At 41.5% G+C, this 23,458-nt stretch overlaps 1 protein-coding gene across 4 annotated transcripts in view; it reads left to right on the forward strand.

Annotated features, from left to right (window-relative positions):
• LOC122577542 (tyrosine-protein phosphatase 99A-like) overlaps positions 1-23,458 on the forward strand; it is a 427,764-nt gene that overhangs the window by 142,139 nt on the left and 262,167 nt on the right. For all 4 annotated transcript variants that reach the window (XM_043748870.1, XM_043748879.1, XM_043748881.1 and 1 more), the window contains exon 2: positions 13,530-13,823. In XM_043748870.1, coding sequence (XP_043604805.1) covers positions 13,530-13,823 — 294 coding nt within the window. The remainder of the gene's footprint in view (positions 1-13,529; positions 13,824-23,458) is intronic.

Consider the following 23,458-nt stretch of genomic DNA (forward strand, 5'->3'; position numbering starts at 1 on the left):
GGCGGCACTTGACCGACACTCTCATCTCATTATCTTCGTGTACCTAATTTCAGACTCGTATCGAGGTCTCAAATTGATTTTTCGTTACACGCGATGAGGGACATTGCCTTCGTTCACCTGGAATGCTTATCCTATTTTACATGGCCGATTGACGATAAAAAATCGATTATAGATAAAAACAATCGTGTGATTTAAGAGGGAATTTTATGAAAAAATAATAATAGCACTGAGAGTGTCAACCTATTGCCGGCGAAGATGAGCTACTTTACGATTTTCGAATTTTTAGTCTCTAGACGAAAATAAATGATATTTATGACCACTAAAGTATTCTTGACACAGTTGTTAGTGTGATAGCAATATCTTCGTTACGACAAGGTAATGAAATTTTTATGAAATTTGAAATTTCTAGTATTAAAAGAAAGAATAATTACGTTAAAAAAGGCTCGAAACCCGTTGCTTTTCAATCAAACCACGTACACTACTTTTTTTTATGGAAATAACTAAAATTGACTGATCTTCGTTAATTTTCAATTCCATAATGATAAAAACTTTCGTTTAACCTTTTAGGTACGGTTGAATTTTGTACAGGACTGTTTCTTTGTACGGCAGAGTTTGACGCGAGTTACGCGTAAACGATGCAGCACTGCAATGTGTGAGGGATAATGCTGTTCTCTACGCAAACACATTGGAATGAAGTTTTCGATAATTAAATTATAATTTTACTTAAAAATGTGATGCATGTACTTGAACTTGAATAATTTACTTTAATAATACAATTGATTGTGATATATTTTAAAGCGCGGTACCACACATAGACGCACGTCACAATCTTCACACTCATAACGCGATAGTGTTTTTTCAAATTGCTCTTTGTTTTCTATTTTGAAGCGACATTTTGAGCTTGAAGATTCCAAAAAATTAGAAGGTTACGGATAGACATGTTAAAAAGAGCATGTAATAATGGTACATTTATTTTAACGAAAAGCAACAATTTTTATCTGACACTGGCGTATCAAAATGACATCCGCGAAAGCGACTATAGTGGCGCATCGTAACTAAGAGGTTAAAGGTCGGCGTTAATAGCAGTTAATATAATCCATTGCCTTTTTTCGTTAAGCTCCGTCATCGATAAAATCTGCTTAAGCTTCACGCGTTAATAATTTCGGATAACACAGATCTAATAAAGAGAACAAAATAATTCCATGTAGCAGAAACTGCAGCTATGCTCTAGCTTGGTCAACTTTCAGGTCAAATGCATTCTCCAAGTCTTTAAAAACAACAGGATATACGGTAACTCCCATCGTGTTGAAAATCGCGAGTAAATCCATTAGAGCACGTGTGCTAACACGGAGAAAAGTGCGAAAACACGCGTGCGAAGCGCGTGTGTATCGTTCGCTCGATTTTTCGCGCCCTCCGAATGGCACGTTAACGAAAGCTCGATCGTAGGCTACGGAAATTTCGATAAACGATGCGACTTCCTGGATGATTCGTTTTGACGCAATCGGGAGGCAGGATCAGTGGGTGGTTATCGCGGCAGCGATGAAACGACGCTTCTATCGTCTCTTCCTCCTTTCCTCCCTTGTTCGTTGTTGCGTAATTACCGCTGTCCTTGTTCGCGGATGAGAAAAATGGCAAAGGGGGAGAGAGCCGCGCGTGTACACTCGACGAAGCACGCGACCCGTAATTATCGTGGTTTCAAACCGGTTTTGATTTATATCGGTCAGTTTATGTAACACACGTGCGACCGATGAAATTTTTATCTTTCATTAAATTTTTGTTACCCGTCATTCGCGCGTTTGCCACGAAAATATGCCGACGATCGTAGAGATCGAGGTCGTAGTTGATCATCGATCAGTGCATTGAAAATATTTATGTTCTCTTCCGCATACATCAAGCTCTCGGCAATTTTGAGAGATAAAATTTTTATCGAACGACGGTTCGTAAATATTTGCACGTAATTAGAGAGTGTCGAAAGATTGGTAACGAAGTATCGTGATTCGTTGATGGAGATAAAATAAAAAATAAATAAAATAGTACGTATCCAAAAATGATATGGCGCGGCCACGCTATTTAAAAATGAAATATAAAGGTGGAAGGGAGACGATGTAAACAACGAGTACTTGGCTATTTAGAAACGTGATTTATACGGTTGTTCCTTAAGTCAGGTGAACGATATCGTATAAAATTGCTCGGTGAAAGCTGCGTGCCGGGTTTCCAACACGGACATCTCAGGCAGATGGTTAGACACGAAGGCATCGTCTCGAACGAGGCAACCTCCATTTGTGGGAAACGAAGGGGGCTGGTTCCATTTATTTTGTCTTCTACCGAATGATCCATTAGCGGGAGCGTCGACTATCGGAATCTCGCGAACCACGCAATTCCAGTTTCGTTTTTCAACGGGAATCGAATAGACCTTGGTAGAGAAAATGCTGTTCGTGATCCTCGATTCGTTTAACCATGGCAACGACGCTGGAATTCCATTTCTTAATGATTGGTTGTTTTCGCACATTCATCCTCTCACTTTTGCCATTTAAAATAAAAGGAAACAAGAAAAAACATGAAAGAAATATAAATGTACTAGATCTTCCAGGAAGTTCGTAGCATTTTCTGTAATGAATATGTTCTGCGTTATATTCATCTTTCTATCAAATATTTAAATACTTATTTAAATACTGTAATATGCATCGAATTGATTAATTAATAAGCTTTCGTTTTTTATTAAACCGATATTAGACGATAGTTGATATATTCAATTCTATTTAATGTAGTTTTTATATTATAATTAATAACCATTTATTTCCATTTTTACCAAGTGGCCAATTAAACGGTAAAAAATTTAAAATCTAAAAATTCACACGGAATAACGCGAAATCTTGTAAGGACTATTTAAAGGAATTTTAATAAAATGAATCTGTTTGATACACGAAGGAGATGTCACCAGAAACGAACTATATGTAATCGAATAAAATACAAATTTTGGCAAAAATACGTCGCCTTCAAATTTTTCTTAAATCTCGCTACAAACTTTTCGGACAATCCAATAATATGAAAAATTTTCCAAAGAGAAAGAATTATTTCTTTTCTATTTTCCAACAATCCATCGAAAATCGTAGAAAATTTACTATAACAACGATTGCTCCGTAAATGAAACCTTTACCAATGAAATATCCATTGACCCGTGTTCAATTTACATTTGTCCGACATCGAGAAGCTCAAAGAGAAAAATAATGTCGTAGCGATGGAAAGAGACTAAAGCAAGTTTTGTAAACTGTTCCTGTATAAAACGGTTCCGGACAGACAAAGACACGCAAGTGCATCAGACGAAGCGACATACTAATCGACTCTCTGCGCGAGAAGTCTCGTCCGGTTCGTGGATAGGAACGAAGAAGGGAAGCGTATCGAATTGCTGGAGCATCCAAAGTCAGTGATTTACAGTAAGCGCGCGAGAGCCTGCCTATTGTTACTCTCTAAGAGAGTAGACGCTAATTAAATGGGAGGTAATTAACGAGACAGCTTGACCAAGCGGCCAATTAAACCAGGAGAAGTTTACGTATTATCTGCCACGAGCGATTCGGAAATCGCTCATAGATCTAAGAGAGTCTTATCCATTCGTTTGCTCGAAAGTTCCATCGCCTTTCGGAAACCGGGCTAAGTAAACATTGTTCGATACCAATTACATTGTGATCGATGAATTTACTTTGTAAATATCACGATCACAATCATTCATGAGGTCGTTGATTTTATTACACGTTAATATAAGAATTTCTATTATAGGTATATCAGGATAAATATAATTAAATATATTGAAACAATTCTAAGCTGCAATAGTGTCACATAATATAACATTCAGGAATAAACTTTGTTCTTTGTTTAGTGGAACGGTTGCATTATAATGAGTCTTCTTAGAATTAGTTGTGCCCGAGGTCATCGTGCACTTTTACCAGCGTACAGAATTTGTGCGAGTGACCTCATCTTGCTAAATTACACAAGAGATTGAGAAATGTCATGGACAAACAGAGAGAAGATAGTGTTTGTATCTGGTGCAGATTCAAGAACTAACTCGATTACGCATTTCTCGTTCAATTCTCTTTCTCTCTGTTTTATAATCTCTCGCAATCACTTTATAACAACAGGAATATTCTCAGAACGCATCAACCCCTAAACTTGGATGGTCACACACTCCTCTTTCGCGTCCTATGATACACTGGATTTATCTAGATGTCTATACTGTTTGATATTACATAACTGGCTGTAAATGGTTATTCAAAATTCCCCTTTTCATATTATTCTACAATACTCAGTTCAGTTACTCTTGTCCCAAACCACGAATGTGGTCATATACCCTTTCTCCACCTCCTAATCTTCAATACTCAACCTTCCACGCATTTCTGGCAAATGAAGCTCAATCACCTGTAAAAATTCCCAATCACGTCCAAAATTCCAACTGTCGTTGTAAAGATGTTTAATGATCGTGACAGTGTTCGATCGCGTACGCGTCTTCGAAACACAGAATAATTTTTTCATTTCGTCGATGACTCACCAGTTTTCTAGCATGTGGTAAACGGTAAATTCCGCAATGCTCATGGTACAGAGGAAAAGCTGGCCAGATTAGTGAGTGGAAACACTCTGGTGTGCGGGCAGGGGTTGCAGAATGGTCTGTCCAATTTTGCGGTCGTGCTGCTTGAAATACCCAGAGATGTAGCGGTGGCATAAAGAGGAAAAGCAGAACGTGGGGTGAGGGCGAAAAAACACACTTTCCTGTAACCTCTCTTGGCAAGTATCACGGGCCAGGCTCGTGACAACTTTAACGAATTCCAACCCCGGGAGAAGAATTTTTAAAAAATCATTCCTTTGAAAAGGGGTAGCGGGGATGTGAAAGGGGACCGCGGTCGCCACTCGGTTCCTCGACGGTGAGTTTCGAGTAAACACTACGGCGTGAAGAAGCCGAGGCGGTCGCGAGTCGCGAGTAACAAACGCTCTCGCTGAAATAATGACATTCTGCAAAATGTGGCGGACCTGTGCCAGGAACGAGCCACGCTTGGTTGGAGCAACGAGATCGCTTTAGGCAGAGCTAGGCCAACGACTGCGCTGCTTGAGAAAGAGTTAGGAAAATCTTGTTCATTTTGTGTTGCTTTCATGGTGGTGTGAACGCGTGCCTCTTTCCGTGACGAAGTTTGTTTACATACACGATCATGCGATATTGCATGTATTATATAGCGTGGGATGTTCCCTGTTCTAGACTCACGTTATATCGTGAGTAATCGAATCGTATATGATAAATGGAAAAGCTTGTAATAAGATTCTGAATTTTTTTTTAATTTTTAATAAGAATTCCTCATTAATTCGAGATATAAATGAAGCCGTCGTGAGTTTTGCATGAAAGTGAACGATAATCTTTCATTTTTACTTACGCTTCGATGCAAAAGATACTGTTGCGATATCTTTTCCGATAAGGAACGTAGAAGTGTGATAATTATCAAGCTTGTCACCCCTGTAGCGCGTCAGTGTCCCATTGAGGGGATTTTTCTAAGCAGAAAGCGGAATAACGAGATGCCGGGTAACGCAGTGGCGACTAACAGCGTGAAAATTGGCGGAACGACTGGTTTCGTTCGATATTCCCTCGAGAGGATTGTCACGGAGCCGTGTCGCACGAGCGATCAGGCATTATTGTCTGCGAGCAAGGAGCGAGAAATCTTGCTAGGAAGACGAGGGGAATCGTTCAGAATCAAAGATAAGAACAATCAGCAAAGTGGCCAGAGAATATCACGAACTAAAAGAGTCGAAACGAAACCGCACAAATCACAGATGGGATGAACAGCGATACCAAAGGGAAGAGGGAGCTAAATTAAGGGGTGGCAGAAGGCAAAACGTGGAGAGATTCGAAGGGTCGGAGGTGGGTAAGCGTAGAGACGTATCTAGAGTCAGGAAAGCGAAAGCAATTAAGATAGTTACTTGGTTATGAGACAAAAAGGCCGAGCAGAACGAAGGTAGGAAGGTAATTACCGTGGTAACGGCTTGCCAAGGCCGTGCGACTGCATCCCGTGGAGTGGTGCTGGCTCCTGGGGAAATTAGTGCTGGAAAAATTCATGCCCACAGAAGATTTGCGTAAATTAATTTACGCTGGCGAACCGGTCGGCTACAAGGAGAAAGGAGATGAAATTCAATTTCTAGATGACGATGGGCCCTTACCTTGGCACCTTACCAAGATTGGTACACGATTCCGTCTTTAGAGAAGATCGGTTAACACTCTAGAACCGTCGGAAGGGCAAAGTATCTAGTGACATTTGGCTGGTTAATTCCTAAGAATGTTATCGTTTACACGATGGTTGAGAATCAAGTTGACAAAATACAGGAAGAGAGGGAGGGCGTGCTATTTCGATCGTGTTAGTCGACCAATTCGTTCAGAGTTGGAACGATCTTCCGGCGCGTGCAGGATTTCTGCTGAAACCGAGCGAACGGAGGAGAAAAGTTCAATGTTGAGACACGTTCCGTAGCCGCGTTCGTCGATGTAATTAAGGAGGAAGCCGGATTAATCGGAACGATAGTGCGAAAGGAAACACGAAGTTGTCGTCTCTTCTTTTCTTCTTCCTTTCTTCTCGCCCTCGGTTTTCTATCCAGTAGCTGCGCTGCTCCTTTTTGTTGTTTTCTCATTCTTCGTCTGATCTCCCGACGAGTCTGCCCGATACTTTCTCGACACGGCGCGGCGTCCGTACCTTTCTATTTATTTGCATTTACCCGGGGAAGTCGGTTAAATACCGTGATCTATATCCTGTCTGGGGATAAAATGCCGTGATCCGTGAACGAAAAACGACGAAGAAATCGCGTCCGAAGCGTCCTTCGCCTCGCTCGTTAGTCGAAGCACGCGAAAAATGGAACGTCTCTCCTCTTTTCCCTCTACGTTTTCTCTGTCGGGCACGCTGTATCGAACGCGTAATTTCGTTCAACGTGTTCGCGGCCCCGAGAAATCACGTCGAGAGACGCGATGACTTTAAAAATAACAACTCTAATTGCGTTTAATTACGCCAACTACTGGGAACTCGAATGGTCGAAGGGTCTCGCCTACATATCTCGGCTCTTCTATGGAAAAAACGCGCCAACTCGTGGCCTAAAAATGTTGGTTTTAACTATTCAATTAAAGCAGCGACCTTGTTAATGAGCTGAAATTTTCTTTGCCTACGTTTTCACGATATCGTATCCTTGCACGATTATACGAAATAGCCGCGGTCACATGGTACCGTAACAAGACCCATTTCACAACAGTCTAATTACACGGTATAGATCGTTGAGAAACAATGAAACAAGTTGAAATAGGAAAAAATCTTCCTGCGACGCATTCAACTCGATTCCACCCGTTCCCTTGAACTTTTCCATTTCTCCGTACTCCCAGTTCGATATCTGTTACCATTTTCCATCCCTGTGCCGTCTCTCGCTTCAGAAACGGAAGCCTACATAATGGCACGTTTCTTCCTGCAATGGTTGAAACACCGACGACTCACGGTACTATTTCCGCGGCTTTAAATACCGTTGATATTTCATCGCTTGGAAAGTTGATTTCGAGAAGCTCGCTTGATTCACGGCCCATTTCCTCTACTCTGCTTTCCCTCTGTAATGAGAGTCCGGTACGGCAGATGTATCTTTACGAAGATAAAAGGTCGCTCGTCGAATATTTTCTAATTTTTCATCGTAGCCTCGAATGAAAATCGAGAACAGCTTTTTTCAACGATTCTTTTCTATCGAAGTAAAGGTCGCAGGTTCGAATAAAGATCATGTGATGCAAAGTTGATGAATACCACAAACCAGACGCTACTCTGGACAAGCGTCGGTGGCGTAGTAGATTTTTTTGCCGCGCTGTCATAGAACAGGCGAGAATGTCGTCTAATAACGTGACGTAGGTGGCACGAGAACGGGTCGCTCGAACGCTTTATGGCCGCGCTTCTGACGAAGTTCAAAGAGTAACGAGCACGTTAACGTTTCGTCCCGGTTGCGGCGCAAGTTCATAAAGCGTTGGCGTTTCTTTGATGCGGCTGCCGTATCGCGTGCAGAATCCCATTCCCAGTCGTTGAACGATCAGGGATCACGCGGACAGACGGCTATATTTTCTTCCTGGTGGCGGTCTGTATGGCACCATCGTCGATGATGTTGTGGCAGGCGCGTGTTATCAAGTGTCCGGTGAGAAAACTTTTTACATTATGTTAACCTACGCGCGAAATGGCCTTCCGTGAAGTAGATGGAAAGCGCGCTAGGCCGACGAAAACTTTCCTTTCCTCTTCGAATAACGCGATCCTTCAAAAGGAGCTGTTCCTTGTTTGTTTTCCTGTTTCGCCCGAGTCTCTGTGTTTCGTAGTATCGCCCTCAGCCTCTCCTTTTTCACAAGTAAAATATATATCACGGAATAAGGCACTCGACTTCCTGATAATGGAGGCACAGTCTCGATTCACTCGGATCGTTTAATATACTTCTTTGTGCGCCTTGCTTGAACGCGTTTCTATCCGTTTGAACTGCTTCGAGTTAAGGGAAGGTTATGACACGACCGCTTGAATTTCAAACGTTTCCTCGCTATTCGCGAACCACGTCGACTAAAGGAAATCCCTTTACGCGTCGTAATTTGGTTTGGAGTAAACAAGAAAACGCACGTCAAGCCCGACTCTGCACTCCTTCCTTCGGAAAGGGATTTAGCGTGATTCGCTTTCTTTCGGATCTCCAACCAGCTAGAAATTTTATCCGATCGTTTTAACGTATGCAATGATCGTCTTTTTCTTAAACAGAGTACAGCGAGCGATCTATACCTTTTATACGGGCGTGTAAAGAAATTGCTATCTGGAATAATTGTGTAGTGAGAAAGTGAATACAACATTTGAAATATTTAAATCGAGCTAAACGAGAAAACGTCTCTTTTTGAGAGAAGAAAGAAAGGATTATATTCTTGCTAAATGGTTTCAGGATAGTTATTATATCGGTTTCAATATTGAAAAAAGATAATACTCTATACATCGCAGAGAGTAGCATCCATATTAAAAATTCTTTTGTTAAAAAAATATACGCAATTTAAGGTTCGCAATGCGCATGAAATATGTCGTTTTTTCAGTTCAAGGAATTTTAGTTTTCAGACCTCCTCCGTTAATATTTGATCTCTGATAAGAGTAAATTTCGAGGAAATTCACAGAGTGGTGAAAAAATGGCAACAGAAAACCAAGTCGTGGATATTTGTTGCACTGTATACTTTGTGAATTTCGCATAGGAATAGACATTAAAAAGTAAAGAAGAATTACAGAGAAAATATCTCTGTAATTGAATGTTATACCAAACTTTTAGCAAAGAAGCGACGAAACTTGTGAGACCTAATCAAACGTTTACTTTTTTAAATATTTAAACAGCAGCATAAAGATTTCTGGAATTTCAAATCAGACGAGAAACATCTGTGTTTTCATCTTCCTTTATACACTTTCCTGCAGCGAATCATGGAACTCTCGTAGCCAGCTGCAATTGTTCCTAGTTTTTACGATCGGTCCGTATGGACGCGCGACACGAGCGCCTGTAATTCCGTTCGTCCCAGCACGGACGATATTCTTGCACGCTGCATACGACACTTTATCCCTATCGTCTCGTTTCCCTCACTCGATCGGCCAGCACTTGGAACAGCTGCAGGGACGGACATCATTTCTCCGATGCACGTTCCCATAGCTCTCCTCGAATCGACGAAAAGCCCCGAACGTTGAAAGACGGAAACTGGTCATAGATGGGAAGAGAAGGAACGCGTTTAACCCAAAGCTGAAGCTGTCCGCACGGGCGCCGAATAGCTCTGGATGTTCGTGCAAAGTATGCCGGAAAAACTGGTTTTCGAATGAAAGAAGAAGTATAGGACGTTGAGCTCTTGGATGCCGATGTTGAAGCACGGATTGATTCAAGTAGTAGAAAGCGGAATATACGCGGCGTATTCCTCGGTTTTATTCTTTATAATTCTTTTTATTTTTTATTTCCTGAGAAAATACATATTTAGAGCTGGATGCTTGAAAAGGATTAAAAACTTTTTAATATTATTTCTTGACCCGTTATTTAACATATATTAACATATATTCTAAGGCATAGATGCACTCGGAATCGTTAAGACATAAATGAATATAGCGAAACTGACAATTAAAAATCGTTCTAAACCGTAAGAAATTTAAATAATTCGCTTTATTTTACTTATACGAAACATGTGAAAAATTACTATCCCGAGGAAGTGCATTATAATTATAAATTCTTTCGCAAACACAAACGTATAGATTAACATAGAAAGAAAAAGAAATATCACATGTATATAGTGAAGCTTTCTCTTCGTATACGTAACTACGGTTACCCGATAAGCCCGCAATAACGATAGAATGCAACATATGCATCAACAATAGCAGAAGTACTGAGAATCGGAATTCTCATTTTCTTTAAATCCTACGAAGCATCACAAGAACGCGAAATTCGATATCGTCCTCTGAAATAACCGCAAGCTCTATTCCGGTCGTTTAGTGATTAGCAGAAACGTGGTAGCAAGCTGATTGGTATACCAAAGTTATAATGCAGCCGATGAAATTATAGTAAAGTCGTCCCGACGTAATTTCCATCGTAACTTCCGGCCAGAACTACGAATCGATGCAGAATGTCGGATGGTCAAAGTTCAACCAAATTCGCAGAACCATTGGGCGGTCGCTGATCGCTGGCTATGCCGGCGAAAATCGGTCTGCGTCACTGGAAAAGAGGATTGAACGGATACTACATACGATCAGTGGTGTGTAGAGTATCGAACGTACGACGAAGAAACAGAGACAGAAATAGAGGTGCGGAGTGAGAGTTGGACAAAGAGGTGAACAGCGGCACAAACCAGAAATGGGTTTACAGAGTCGACAGGGGCTAAGTTGCACTTTATGCACCTATGAATACGCGTGAACCGAATGCTCGTACAGCGCACGCTCACGGTCCAGTTTATCAAAGATTGGAGATGGAATCGTTTCGTGAATCACGTCATAACGGCCTTTCGGTTTTGAAGAACGCGATTTCGCGATCGAACCAATCCCCCTAGCCGCTCGGTCAATTCGATACTATTCCGTTACCTCGCTACCTCTCTCTTTTTCCTCTCTTCTCTCTCTTTTTTTCGCACGCTGGAAAAATCGCTTGCTGATTCAATGGAGCTACCGTGGCTCGAAATCGTGGCGAGCCATTCGCGAAAAATGAAAAAAACCGCGCAGAAATTTCGTCGAACGGCGAAGGCGGTGAAAAATGTGAAAGCCGCAGACGGAAGTTCGTGACGATGGTCTAAAATGAGGAACAGCAAGAGTTTTAATTCGTCGTACCCTTTTCTGCTTACGACGAACACGACCTCAAAACTTCAGAAATATGGAAACCACCGTTCCAATACCGTTAATTGATCGACTTCTTGTTGGAATCCGCGTAACTAGGGCCAAAGGAAACCCTGGGCAGAAATAATAGACCGTAGCCGCGCCGCGATTACTACGGTTAATCGAAGTATGCACACTGGCTCGAAGATAACCGATGTTTAGCTGCATCGTTATCGAAACTCGAGGGTTTAAGGGAGTGGAGTTACTGCACGAGGGAAGGGAGATAGGAATCGGCTGTTGTATATCGACGTTATCCTTTCGTTTATTTTCTGTTATGATCAAATTGTTTTCTCTTGCTACGCTATCGATGAACGTTAATGAAACTCGTTGAAAGTAGCAAGAAGAAATTTTACTTATCATATTACCTTTCGCGTGAAATGCAGCAAACTTGAAACAAGACAATCGAGAATTTGGAAAAGAAGTTAATTACGAACAAAGGAAGGTAGGGCTATAGCCGTTCGCGATTATAAATCGGTTTGCCTTTCAGTATCCTTGACTATGATAACTAAATTACGGTCGTTCGTGCATTTATGAGAGACTTGCAAGTACAAGAATCTACAGAATGCTGATATACGTAAACATACAAAGTGACCCAAATAAACTACTTATTCTAAAATTAAAAAAGCTGAACAGGTCTTTAAAGCAGTCTTACTTTTTTATGGGATTATGAAATTACCTACATATTTGCATAAACATCCACAGTACAGCAATAACATTATACTACGTAATTTGTCATCATCTTGCAACGCAGTACACCATTCTGCTATTACGATCGAATTTGCTCTTTTTGCCTGTCATCAACGAAAATGAATGGTGGAAGTAATGTAAGTCAATGAAAGGAAGTAATGAAAGTCCACGATAGAGGGGCGCCGTAATTCGTCTTAAACACGGTAAATCCGTAACCAGGTACAATTTCGAATCAAGAATACAATCGTTTAGTGTAACCTACTGTCTACGACGTTGCAAGATTGGCATTAGCGTTGACCTTGTCTCTATTCGAACACGTAGCTCGTAAATTCAAATCGCGGCGTGTCCCTTTTGTTCCGAGATCTGGCGGACTCCGTACCGGCACAGAATCAGCGTCGGAAGGACTATCCGAAAACAGGGAGCAGTTGAGCTAATTGGACTCTTTGCCAGGGAGTTTGACTCGAAATTGCTTCGTAACGCGAGAGACACCGAGCGGAAGCGCGCTTAGCGCCCGCGCCCGTTTCAAGAAAGTGCAGTCGTTGCCATTTGATCCGTCTCGTTGCATTTAATCTGCTCGAATGTCGCTGGTTACGCGTCCTGTAGCGCCTTGCTGTCCTAACGAAGGAGAATCAAATTGTTCGGAAGAGAAAATTTGCAAGATGGTTTCATCTAAACAGTCAAATCTTTGCATCCTGTGTTTCGTGGCATCTGAATTAATTGTAGGTTGACAGTTATAAGTCAGGTGGTTTTAAAGCCAAGTTAGGTAACTGGGTGCAGGAAGACTCTAACCTGGTCAATGCAAAATACCTATACTTAGGTACGCACTTTCTCTTCCCTTATTTTCGTCCCATAGTCGCATCCATCGGAGGAAAATTGAACCAATAGGAAAACTGAACAACTGTCTTCAGCATACCATAGTAGAAGACCAGAATAGAACTAAACTTATCGTATGTACACATCGTCAAATACTCAAACTTCTACAAAAATTCAAACAACAATCTCAGATCCTTAAAAAATGTCGAGTACCACGATATAGGTCTTTCCAAGATTCTCACACCTTTACAAGATACACATTCGAATTCAAAAACGAATAAATAGAAAGTACTGGAAATATAAAGATCGCCTCATCGTTAATTTACACGAGGAAACATGATGTGATATTATTTTGAAAAGCATAAATCCACTGTCTGTGCTTAACTTCGTTAACGTAACCGTATCGTATCAATATACCTGCCGAACTCGCGAAACGTTGAAACTTTGAAACGACACGAGACGACTGGTCACGGTCATAAGAATCGTCCAGAGTAGAAAGCGTGGAAAGGGAGCTCGTTTTATCTGACCTCTGGCGAAATGGTCCTGACGCAGCTGGATCGTGCAGATCCTCACAGTCCACGGATAGAGTTAGCTTTCTTTGTTTTTTATTCTCGCGATAACGGCCACGACGTGATGGACGAACAATGTCTCTGTTTCCAGATTCCATGGTGGGAGAGATGGTCGTCGAGGCTGGGAAAAACGTGACGCTGAATTGTCCAGGGGTGACAGAGAATTCTCTCATACTGATGCTCGAATGGCGGGTTAACAGCATGCAGCTGCTTGAGTACAGCAGCAACACTACCATCGTATGGAACCATCAGAACAGGGTGTCGTTGTCGTTGAAAAACTACGCGCTCCAGTTCCATCCGGTCACCGCACAGGACACCGGAGAGTACACTTGCTTGGTGAACAGCCGCAGCATGCCGGAGGCTGTTATCAGTCTAATAGTTCATGGTGAGTGTTCATTCTTTTCTAGTGTTTCTTTACGTTTCACGTCAGTCTACTCGATTTCGCTTTGATACGGTTTTGCGTGACATAGAAATCGTTTCACGAAGATCATCAACCATCGATTGAAATACCGTCAACAGTGAAAATAGATTAAATTGGTATAAAATGGAGCTTGTTCCTTTTCTGTCCATGGAAAAATTGAGCTTGTAACGATCGAAATTGCCGTGCATTGGGCCACACTTGGCCATCGTAAAAATAATCACGACAAATCCTGCCGAGTCTCTCGATTTAATCTGTCAGGATTGTCCCTCTCTCGCGAGTAAATTAAAAATTAACCTGGTCTCGCGTACCTCGTCGCTTGGCACCGGGCCAAACGGACCAAATGGGTCAGTATATTTGCGTTTTAACCTTGGCGCTCCATAATTCTTCTCGGCCCTTTTGAAACCATGATTCGCATGTACGTACCCATTTATCAAATTCTGACGATCCAATTCAACATTGCAGTGGAAAAACGTTCATCTGGTTTTTTTTTCTGGATCTCGCGTAAAAGCTAGAAAATAGAATATTTGTCGTAAAACAATGTGAACTGGCTGGAATTGAACGATTCTGAGGAATTATGTAAGCGGAACGTGGTCGGGTCATGCACCGTGGCAAATTTTGCAAGTCTTATTATTTTAAAGGGGGCCATCGAAAGAGTGGTCGGGTAACTAACGAAGGCAATTTTCGAGTCTTGCAAGGCGCGCCGTTCAGCCGTGCGGTAACCGAGCTCCTGGCAACTTCAATCCCTCGTTCCTTCAACGATATTGGATAAACTTGCGAGCCAGCGGGGCTAAATTTCCGGCGTAATGTAAAGGCAATTTACATCGTCGTTCGGATAATCGAGGAAACTCTGGCGAACGAGCATCGAAATTGTACATCGACCGTTCGAAAGCTTTTGGATCTTTCGCCGTTACGTTCGAGTTACCACGCCCGACAAGGACGCATCGATAAATCGTTTATCCACCGAGGAAGGGATGGTTCTTTGGCTAAGAAATTCTTTTTTTTTTCCGATCCTGAGACTGGTCGAGAGTCACGAGTAAGCGCCAAAGACGTTTCCAACTTTCGAATGCGTTTCTTCTGTTTCTCGGTGTTGTTAAAAATGAAGAAAACTTTCCCGGGGCAGCTATGTTGCTTTTAGCCGGTAACTGTGCACAGAAGGAGCCCTGGGACCACTGGGAATTCTCTGCGAGTTGCGCATCGATCGTTCCTCCCTTTGAACCGTGTTGGAAACTAAAAATCCTATAGTTAGTGTAGTTCGATGGAACCATCCTACTTGCAAGCTAACGGTGCCTAAAACCTAGCGAACGACCATAGTTCCGTGCTCGTCCTTTCGTTGAACATATCACGTAGGGAAATTAATCGATCCTTTTTCCGCCGCGTAATGATTTTCGTTCTTTGGTTCGTGCGTCAACGTCTAGCAATTTGTGTTTACCAAACTCGATGGGAAAGTAGTCCAAGTTTATACGAAGTTCGCGATGTCGACTAAAGGGGAAAAGAGATAAATGTGAATGCGAAAGGGAGAACGAAGGAGAGGGATAACGCGATAACATTCTTCCTAACTATCTCGTTGCCCTTCTAATGTTTTATTTTACACGTGAGTTTCCCTTCACTTGTCGCGGTATGTTTGCCGTAAGTATTTACGGCTGATTTGAATTCGTCACGTGCTACCTACCGCGTCAAAAGCTAACTTTTCCGGGCGTCCCATAGGCGTCGGAATCGTGGGAGTTCTCGTTAAAACTTCGCCCCGCATAACTTGGCTGAAAGTTTCGCACGCGCGCGCGCGCGTGCATCTCTTGCTCAGAAAGACAGAGGGAGAAAAAGAGAAACCGGAGCCCCTATCGCGTTATGTCTCGGTCATTTGCATTCAATGCACGATCCGCGACTCCATTTGAATAAGAAGTTCGCCGCGGTTGAAACGAACTGCTTCGAAAAAAATAAATTCAATATTTTCCCCGAGATTCTTTCTTCTATTGCCTGTATCCGGCAAACTAACGACATTTTCGTGGATGATTAGCGACGCGATGCTTTCGTCGTTTCTCTCTTGAGTTGAGTTAGGGTAATCATAAGTTGTTTTACAGCATTCATTGAAGCGTTAAATGCGCGAATTAATTTCATACCTTTAACTTTACTTGTTTCCAATAATACGTTCTCAAATTCAAACATTTTCCGATCTTTTGACAAAAGCGTTTTAAAAACACGTCATTCATATTCACGCGATTTTATTCAATTTTCGAAATAATTATTTTAGGTCCCTCGTGTGTACGCAACTACACACTATATAAATAATTCTAATTAAAATTGTATGAGGAAAATAAAACGGCAGAATATATTCATATTTCAATAAAAGTTCATATCAATTTTATCAAAAACATCTGCATATAGCCGGTAATTGAAAAAGAGAGGAAATTGAAATCCGTCATTCTGACAGATTCGCTAACTATGTATTTAACGATTCGATATTTAACGATTATTTTCATGTTAAACAATCGTCAAACAGAAGCTGGATTTTTCCTAAAAAATACCAAGTTAATTCTCTCCTTTGATAAACAAAATATTGCAAATCGCTTCGTGAAACACAAGCAACGTTCTTCTATGTCATACAGATTAATCAACCGTTTCTTTGACTTAAAAAGTCAAGTGGCAAAGGGGTGAAAAACATTCTCATGGCGTTTATGTAAAGTTTTGTAACTACAGTAGCAACTGAGTCGCGCGGGAAACAGTAAAACGAAAGAGTAAACTTTCTTTGTCGACGGAGTTAATCGTCGTGGATGAAAGTTCGCGTTTGACAGGTAAACGGGCAGCGATAGTCGGCGAACATTCAGAGGGATATTTCGCGTTCGCGCGGTCCCGATTTCAAATACCGCCTTTTATATCGTATATTCCGCACGGCGCGTGATAGTGTCCGGAATTCCGGACACGTACCGTTTCGACGGTAACCAATATCCGCGTTATATCAACCATTAAAATGAATATTTCTGGAATCCGTGGCGGGTGTGGTTTCGTGACGCCTCGTTTCCCGGAAGACTTCCTTTCTCCTTGATTTTTCCGCGAACTTCTTTCGAACTTGCTCGCGCGGCACCTATTTCTGTTTGACTTTTCCATCATTGCTAAAACCCTTTGGTAGATCCAACGCAATGCGACGCGACGAAGTGAATTTTCTTTTCATGTCGACGTGAGTTTTACGCGAATCTTACGTGGATCTTTCTTGAAATTACGATTAGGCGCCACTGGGACGAACGAATGTTTCGATCGATAACCCGGTTCCATTATAAGTACAGACACGGATTTCCATTTTCGGGGTCTTCCACTTTGGAAATTAATTCTACTTTTAAAGCTTTGTTACGTCCCCTATATTCTTCCTTCGTTTTTGCGGTCGAAAGCATGGGTAGAACTTGGCGTTTTATGACTTTTTTCTGTTTAAAACTTCTATGAAACGTACGTAGCGAAGATAGATGATATAACAGAGCAGATGGTTAAGTGTCGATGTCTTTTGGTACCGGCTCGAAAGTCAGACGATTATTTGGACGGCTGAAAAAGTTGAGCCTCTTTAAGATCGGCGTAAAAGCTTCGCGAAATGGAACGGTTTTCTGTGATTTTTCAAGCAGATTTTCTGGAAGTTAAATCAAATTCGCCAAAGGGACTCTGTGCCAGGCAGAAGCGGTATTCGAGCTTTGAAAATTCTCCGCGTCGTACGCCTCGTGACATCGATGTCCTCGTTTCGAGTCTCGTCTACCAAAGAATCTTCTTCTCCTTTTATTTGTTATGCAGACAGATCCAGCGATGTTACATAGTGAATAATTGTCCGAACTTTGTGCCAACTCGACGAACTCATTGAAATTCATATTGTTTATACGAACCGTAAAACGTTACTTTCAGTGAGATTCAAGGTGACATCCGCGTTTTACAAGTGCCTGCTGAATACTGAAATCGTTCTTTAAGATGAAGGAATTTACCGAATTTACAACGTCTGCGATGATTCATCGTATTTTCTGCTACCTCTTCATTTACCGAGAAACAAGAACTCGTAAAACCGTTTCGTAACGTAATAACGGCAGTTACTTCGTTCATTATGTCTCATTTCCATCTCAATCGAAGTAGCTCGCTCAAAAACTTCTGCAACTCGTCGACAGTCCACCGTTACGAATGTCTGATTTCATAAAGGCGATGGAATTTTAAAATATTGCCAGAGAACGTTGTAAAGCGAAGACGCCACTTTAGGGGTGAACACCATTCACGAAAACAATCAACGGGGTTCGTGCAAATGCATCGTTTCGAATAGCGATACGTTTAAAGTTTAAACGTGCTTCAAGATTCAAGATATTACAGCTATAACAACACTTAACAAGCGCAGACAAATTTCTACGTGGTCCCATGCGTGTCGATCTCCACGAACTAGAGATTCTAAAAATGGCTTCGCACTTGTTATCGATATTTTAGAATAAACGCTCGGTATTCTCGTCTTGATCCATAGATACTTACAGATACAAGGAGTACGTATCAACCAATAAGTAAACAAAATCCACGTTTAAATTTTTCTGTCGCATTATTACGTTACTATTGGGCCGCATTGGTTAATTGTAGCATCGAGAAGGTGGTCCTCATAATTAAAAGTTACCATCAAAATTTGAAACATTGTTCGGGATTAATCGAACAGTACCACGTCAAACTTTTCAACCGAAATATTAAGCCGAAATATTAAGCCAAAATATTAACACTTGTGCACTTGTAACGGTTCAAGGAATGATCGGAAACATCAACGCGATTATAACTTGGGAACAGGATTACCCGTGAGATAAGTTTATGTTGTCAAAGTGATAGGCAGACTTGTTGTTTCGACTTGCTGTTTGTGCCGTTGAAATCCCGGACGCTGTTCGTGACATGGGAAAGCGTAGGGCCGCTCGTCGACTTTCAAGGTTCGTTTCACGTAAAAATTAACGGAGAGACAGGGAGACGAAGACTCGTGGATCGAGTGGATCGAGAAAGAAGATCGACGAAAGAGCAAACGAGAGAAGAAAGTGGAGGTACAAAGGCAGTCAAGAGAGCGCCTTGATAACGATCACCGCTTTTACTCCACCTCACACGAGCTGTACCTTTGTTTTCCCCGTTTCTCCCCCTCCCTCTTATTTCTCTGAATAGCGCACACCACCCGGCCTCTAGCCCAGTGTTCGACTCCCTTTCCCTCTCCTTGTCCTCTATATCGGTGCACGGAACCCAGCGAAGATAACTACGTTTTCCAGGGAAATGGTTCGAATTCGTTGGGATGTGGTTTCGGAGCGCGAACAGCGTGTACAGGCAAAGAAAGGAGCCCGATTGAATATGGAAGGGGCTTCTAGGCCGGTCTCGTTAATCTTCAAAGGACTGCACGAACTCTGGGCCAACGTCGAAATTGAATAAATGTTTTCTCCTTTTGTCGATGCTCATGGGACGCGTATGGGCGAAGAGCTCACACATGTAGGAAGATGTAGGCCCTGGAAGATCGAAAGTTCATCTAACTTTATTCTGCGTTCTACATTCTTTCGTGGTATGTCGTGTAGAATAGACGAAACACGACAGGCTTCTCGATCGTGGTTTCCACAGTGAGGATAGAAGAGTAGGGGGACAGGACATTATAAAACGAACAATATATAGGTCATAGATGATTTTGGATCAAAATAGGGTTGAATCTGTTTAAATTGACTAAATCGTGAAAGTGATTTTTCTAATCCAGTCGATACTTGTATGCATTAATAATAATAGGGAACGTAGAACGGTGCAACTTGATAACGCGTATTACTATCTATCTCTTTTATCGAAATAAATTCTACCTGATCCATAATTAAACATAAATCTCTTTTAGAACCCCTTCACCTTACAAGAGTGCGCATTTATCGAAACAGAAAAATGTATTATAAAAACAAGAGTAAAAGTTATTCACACTGAGCATGTTTAATAAGAATATCGAGGAGTGTGCCATATCCCTCGCGTCATCGCTAATACAAAGATCAGTGCAATGTCTTTTCAAATAAGCGTCGACAAGATTGTAGCGTAGTCAAGTGAACGTGGTACCCACTCAGCTCTATTTATCGGTTTTTACGGGGCCCTGTATGCGCGACCCGATTCGATGCACTTTGTCTCCGCATTTACGACTCCCAACAGTAACAGAGCGACAATGGGTGAAAAACGTGTCTCGCAACGAACAAGGATTGTTGGCCGAAGTGAAACAGTGCCCCGCGGTTTCAAATTCGATCTCTCTCTCTATCTGTCTATTTCTGTCTCTCCTCCTCTCTATCTCTCTTTCTTTCTCCCTCGTGTATACGGTCCCGCGTCGGGTTTTTGTTTCCTTTCTCTGTGACTGTTCTCACTTTTTCAGCGTCCTGCCTTTTTTCCCTGACGCCACGATTGAGAAATTCTATTAAATCAACTGAAACGATGATATCGACGCGCGTTGCTCGTAAATCAAGCTCGTCCAAAAATCGCGAGCCGTTGGTGATGGAAAGGTCGATAAAGGAGCCAGGCTTGACGGATTTTGATACTTTTTATCGTCACAATGATGGAGTTACTCGAATCTTTTTCCATTCGCAAGCAATGCAATATCTAGCGGATAACACTGTTACGATATAGCTATGATCGAACGTTTATCGTATCGCAACTGTTGTATCGCAATTTTAAGTGAACGTGAAAGAGGAAGCAGACGTGAAAATGCACGAGAATGAACCTGAACTACTACAGCGCGGAACTAGTAAGAAAACTGGCGTAAGCAATGCGAGTATGATTGGTTATTTTATACAGATCCAACACAATCGAAAAGGTAAGCGCGTGTATTGGCCGGAAGTTCCGCTTATACCAATAAAACAATGTAACAGCACGCGACCGTGAACGATAAAGAGCAGTACTACCTCCCTTGTTCTTGCACTGGTCCGCTAGACATCTTTTCAGCACCGCACAGTACATTAGAAAAAGTTTCCAGTTGAATTTTAGTGCGGGAGAGAAAGGACTGCTAGGAATGTAGCATAGGAGTGAACAAGGCAAAAGGGCTGTATATTAATTATTATACTTTTCAGAATATGTACATTCTTGCTATTACTCTATTATTCCATTCTTTCTCTATTGTTCTATTTCTTGTCACTTGTTATTAAATCCGAACAATTTATTTTTACGAAAGGAATTTATATATCTGTTTTTGGGTGAATTAATTCAAGGAATTTATCTTTAAAGAGGAAACGTATCTTCTCATTTTTGGTTCAATCTATCCGAGATATAATTTACCCCAAGATAAACGAATCTTTTATACTGATTATTTAACTTGAATAGTATCTAGATATTGCGCTCATTACTTTTGCATAATTTCGTTTGTCTATCCCAGAATAAGAGACTGTTGAATGATTCACTATGAACGTAGCAAATACAAAGTATATACATATATACATAACAGTATAGGTTATAACTATTTTGTTGATAGATAAGAAAAGAAAAACGAGCCTATCGACCGTCATAATTATTATTAGAACCCTTTAAATTATATAGTATTAGTTTATTATAATATGTTATTTGTTCACCGTCATTTAATATCCTCCATAAATAATTAATAATTTATCGCTCATAATAATCTCGACGCAAGGAAATACAATACGTCCACTTTAACGACCGTCTGAAAATACACGAATTCTTTCCCGTTTCGTTTCTAATCCTCCATCCATCGAGGATTCATGAAACAATCCGCGGCATCGTTTATTCGCGCTTTGACACGGTAATGTAGCAAACGCGTCTCGGTTCAAGGGGGTGTTCGAGAGAAAAGAGCGGATACTCGTGGAATCCATTCTTCCCAGACGCACAAAGCAGACTGGAATTATCATGCCGCTGGTTTACTGCATCGGAATTCGGTGTTCAGCGAGCCGGGCTATGAATAAACGGCAGTCGTTTAACAGCGCTACAGTTTTTTCGACTCGTGGCGAAATCATTTCATTCATATGCATGACAGACTATGCTACGCTGGGAAAGTAATACGGAGAGACAGTCTAGACAAGGAACGAACGGAGGGAGAAAAGAAAAGAGAGAGAAAACCAGAATATAACGAAGGAAGAAATACCGCGAAATCTCGGTGGCGCCTAACGAGCCACGATTATTCTTCGGATAACGACCGCCTCCAGACGCGTCGGATCTTTGCATGATGAACGCGCCTACGGTATTGTTTGTGTCGATTCGTCCCCCTGGGACGGCCACTTCTTTCTCCACCAGTCGCAAAAGCGTGTGATTTTCTCGAAAAACGATAAATCGAACGACGAGTGTTGATTTTAACCCTGGGGGTACGGATCCCGATGAACATTGACTGGATTATGAGGATTTTATTTAAATTGAGCCAAACTTACCCAATTTTTACAAAAATGAAACGAATCCAATCGGGAAACAGAAAATTTTTATAAATGTATTGTAAACGTAATACGAAACAATTTGGGAAAAAGGGTACTAAATTTGGAAATTCTAAATAAATAAAATTTTTTGAAATAAATAATATTTATATATATTGTACACCTGTACCAATATATCTACCACACAATATTTATTTTTATTACAATCGTTTGCGATATTTATTACCATTTCCATCGAATGTATAACATCTAGGGCATTCCAGGATCTTTTTCTGTACAATGTTTCTGTAATTTCCCCTTCGATCGATTCTGTAGCTTCGATCTACTACTTGCTTATAAAAAGTTATTCTATGGTTTTCAAAATCACGAAAAATCAATTAATAATTGTTCTGGCAACAATTCGAAAAATATCTGTATGTACAATGACTCGATCATCGGATGGCGAGGGTTAATCGGGTTGCCTGAAGCCCCTGTAACTCCTGAAGACATTGTGAGCGCAATTTGCAAGAACAACAACTCATTAAAGACCATTTTGTTACGCCTATGATCGCAACAGGGCATCCTCTACTTCGGTGAAAGGGTAAGAAGCTTTCAGAGAGGAAGTTCGCAACAAGAACACTTCCAACAAGAAGTAGCGCTATCCTTGAAGACATGGCGCCAAGAACTTCGTCGACAGTAAAACGGCTGAAGTCAGGATTTCGAAACTGCCACGGTTACGTTGAAAGGTATTGAATGTTTCACGGTTACCTGAAACGCGTCTAAATAATCATAGCTGTTTTCTTTCATCGTGTAACTTTCACGCTTAAAGCGAGTATGCGAGTATGGAACAAACGATATATAATTAGAGCAAATGAAAAGATTTAGGAGGAATATCGTGCTGCAGATAGCTCGCAGGAAATCTCGCTGTAAATGGAGGAATAAAGCGTCGAAAACGATCCCCTCCGCGTCAGTTGCAAAGAGTAAATGGAACAGCTGCTCGACGAGAGGAGGAAAGTGAAAAGCAGTAGAGAGAGACACCGATAGAAGGAAGACGCCATGACGAGCAAGAGGGATTGCGTCCCTCCGCGACGGGGCAAATAAAATGTCTCTTTGTATCTTGCCCGGAAAGCCGTCCCATCGTCTTTCCACCATCGCAACCCACCCATCTCTACACCCAGCCCCTTTTCTTTCCTTTTTCTTTACCAGCGTCTTCGTCTTTGTAGTGACAATTCTAGGGCGTATTCGAGTTCTTTTTGACACGATTCCTAGTCGCGGAAA

Source organism: Bombus pyrosoma, linkage group LG2 (assembly GCF_014825855.1).
Source record: "Bombus pyrosoma isolate SC7728 linkage group LG2, ASM1482585v1, whole genome shotgun sequence".
In the NCBI taxonomy this organism is placed as follows: domain Eukaryota; kingdom Metazoa; phylum Arthropoda; class Insecta; order Hymenoptera; family Apidae; genus Bombus; species Bombus pyrosoma.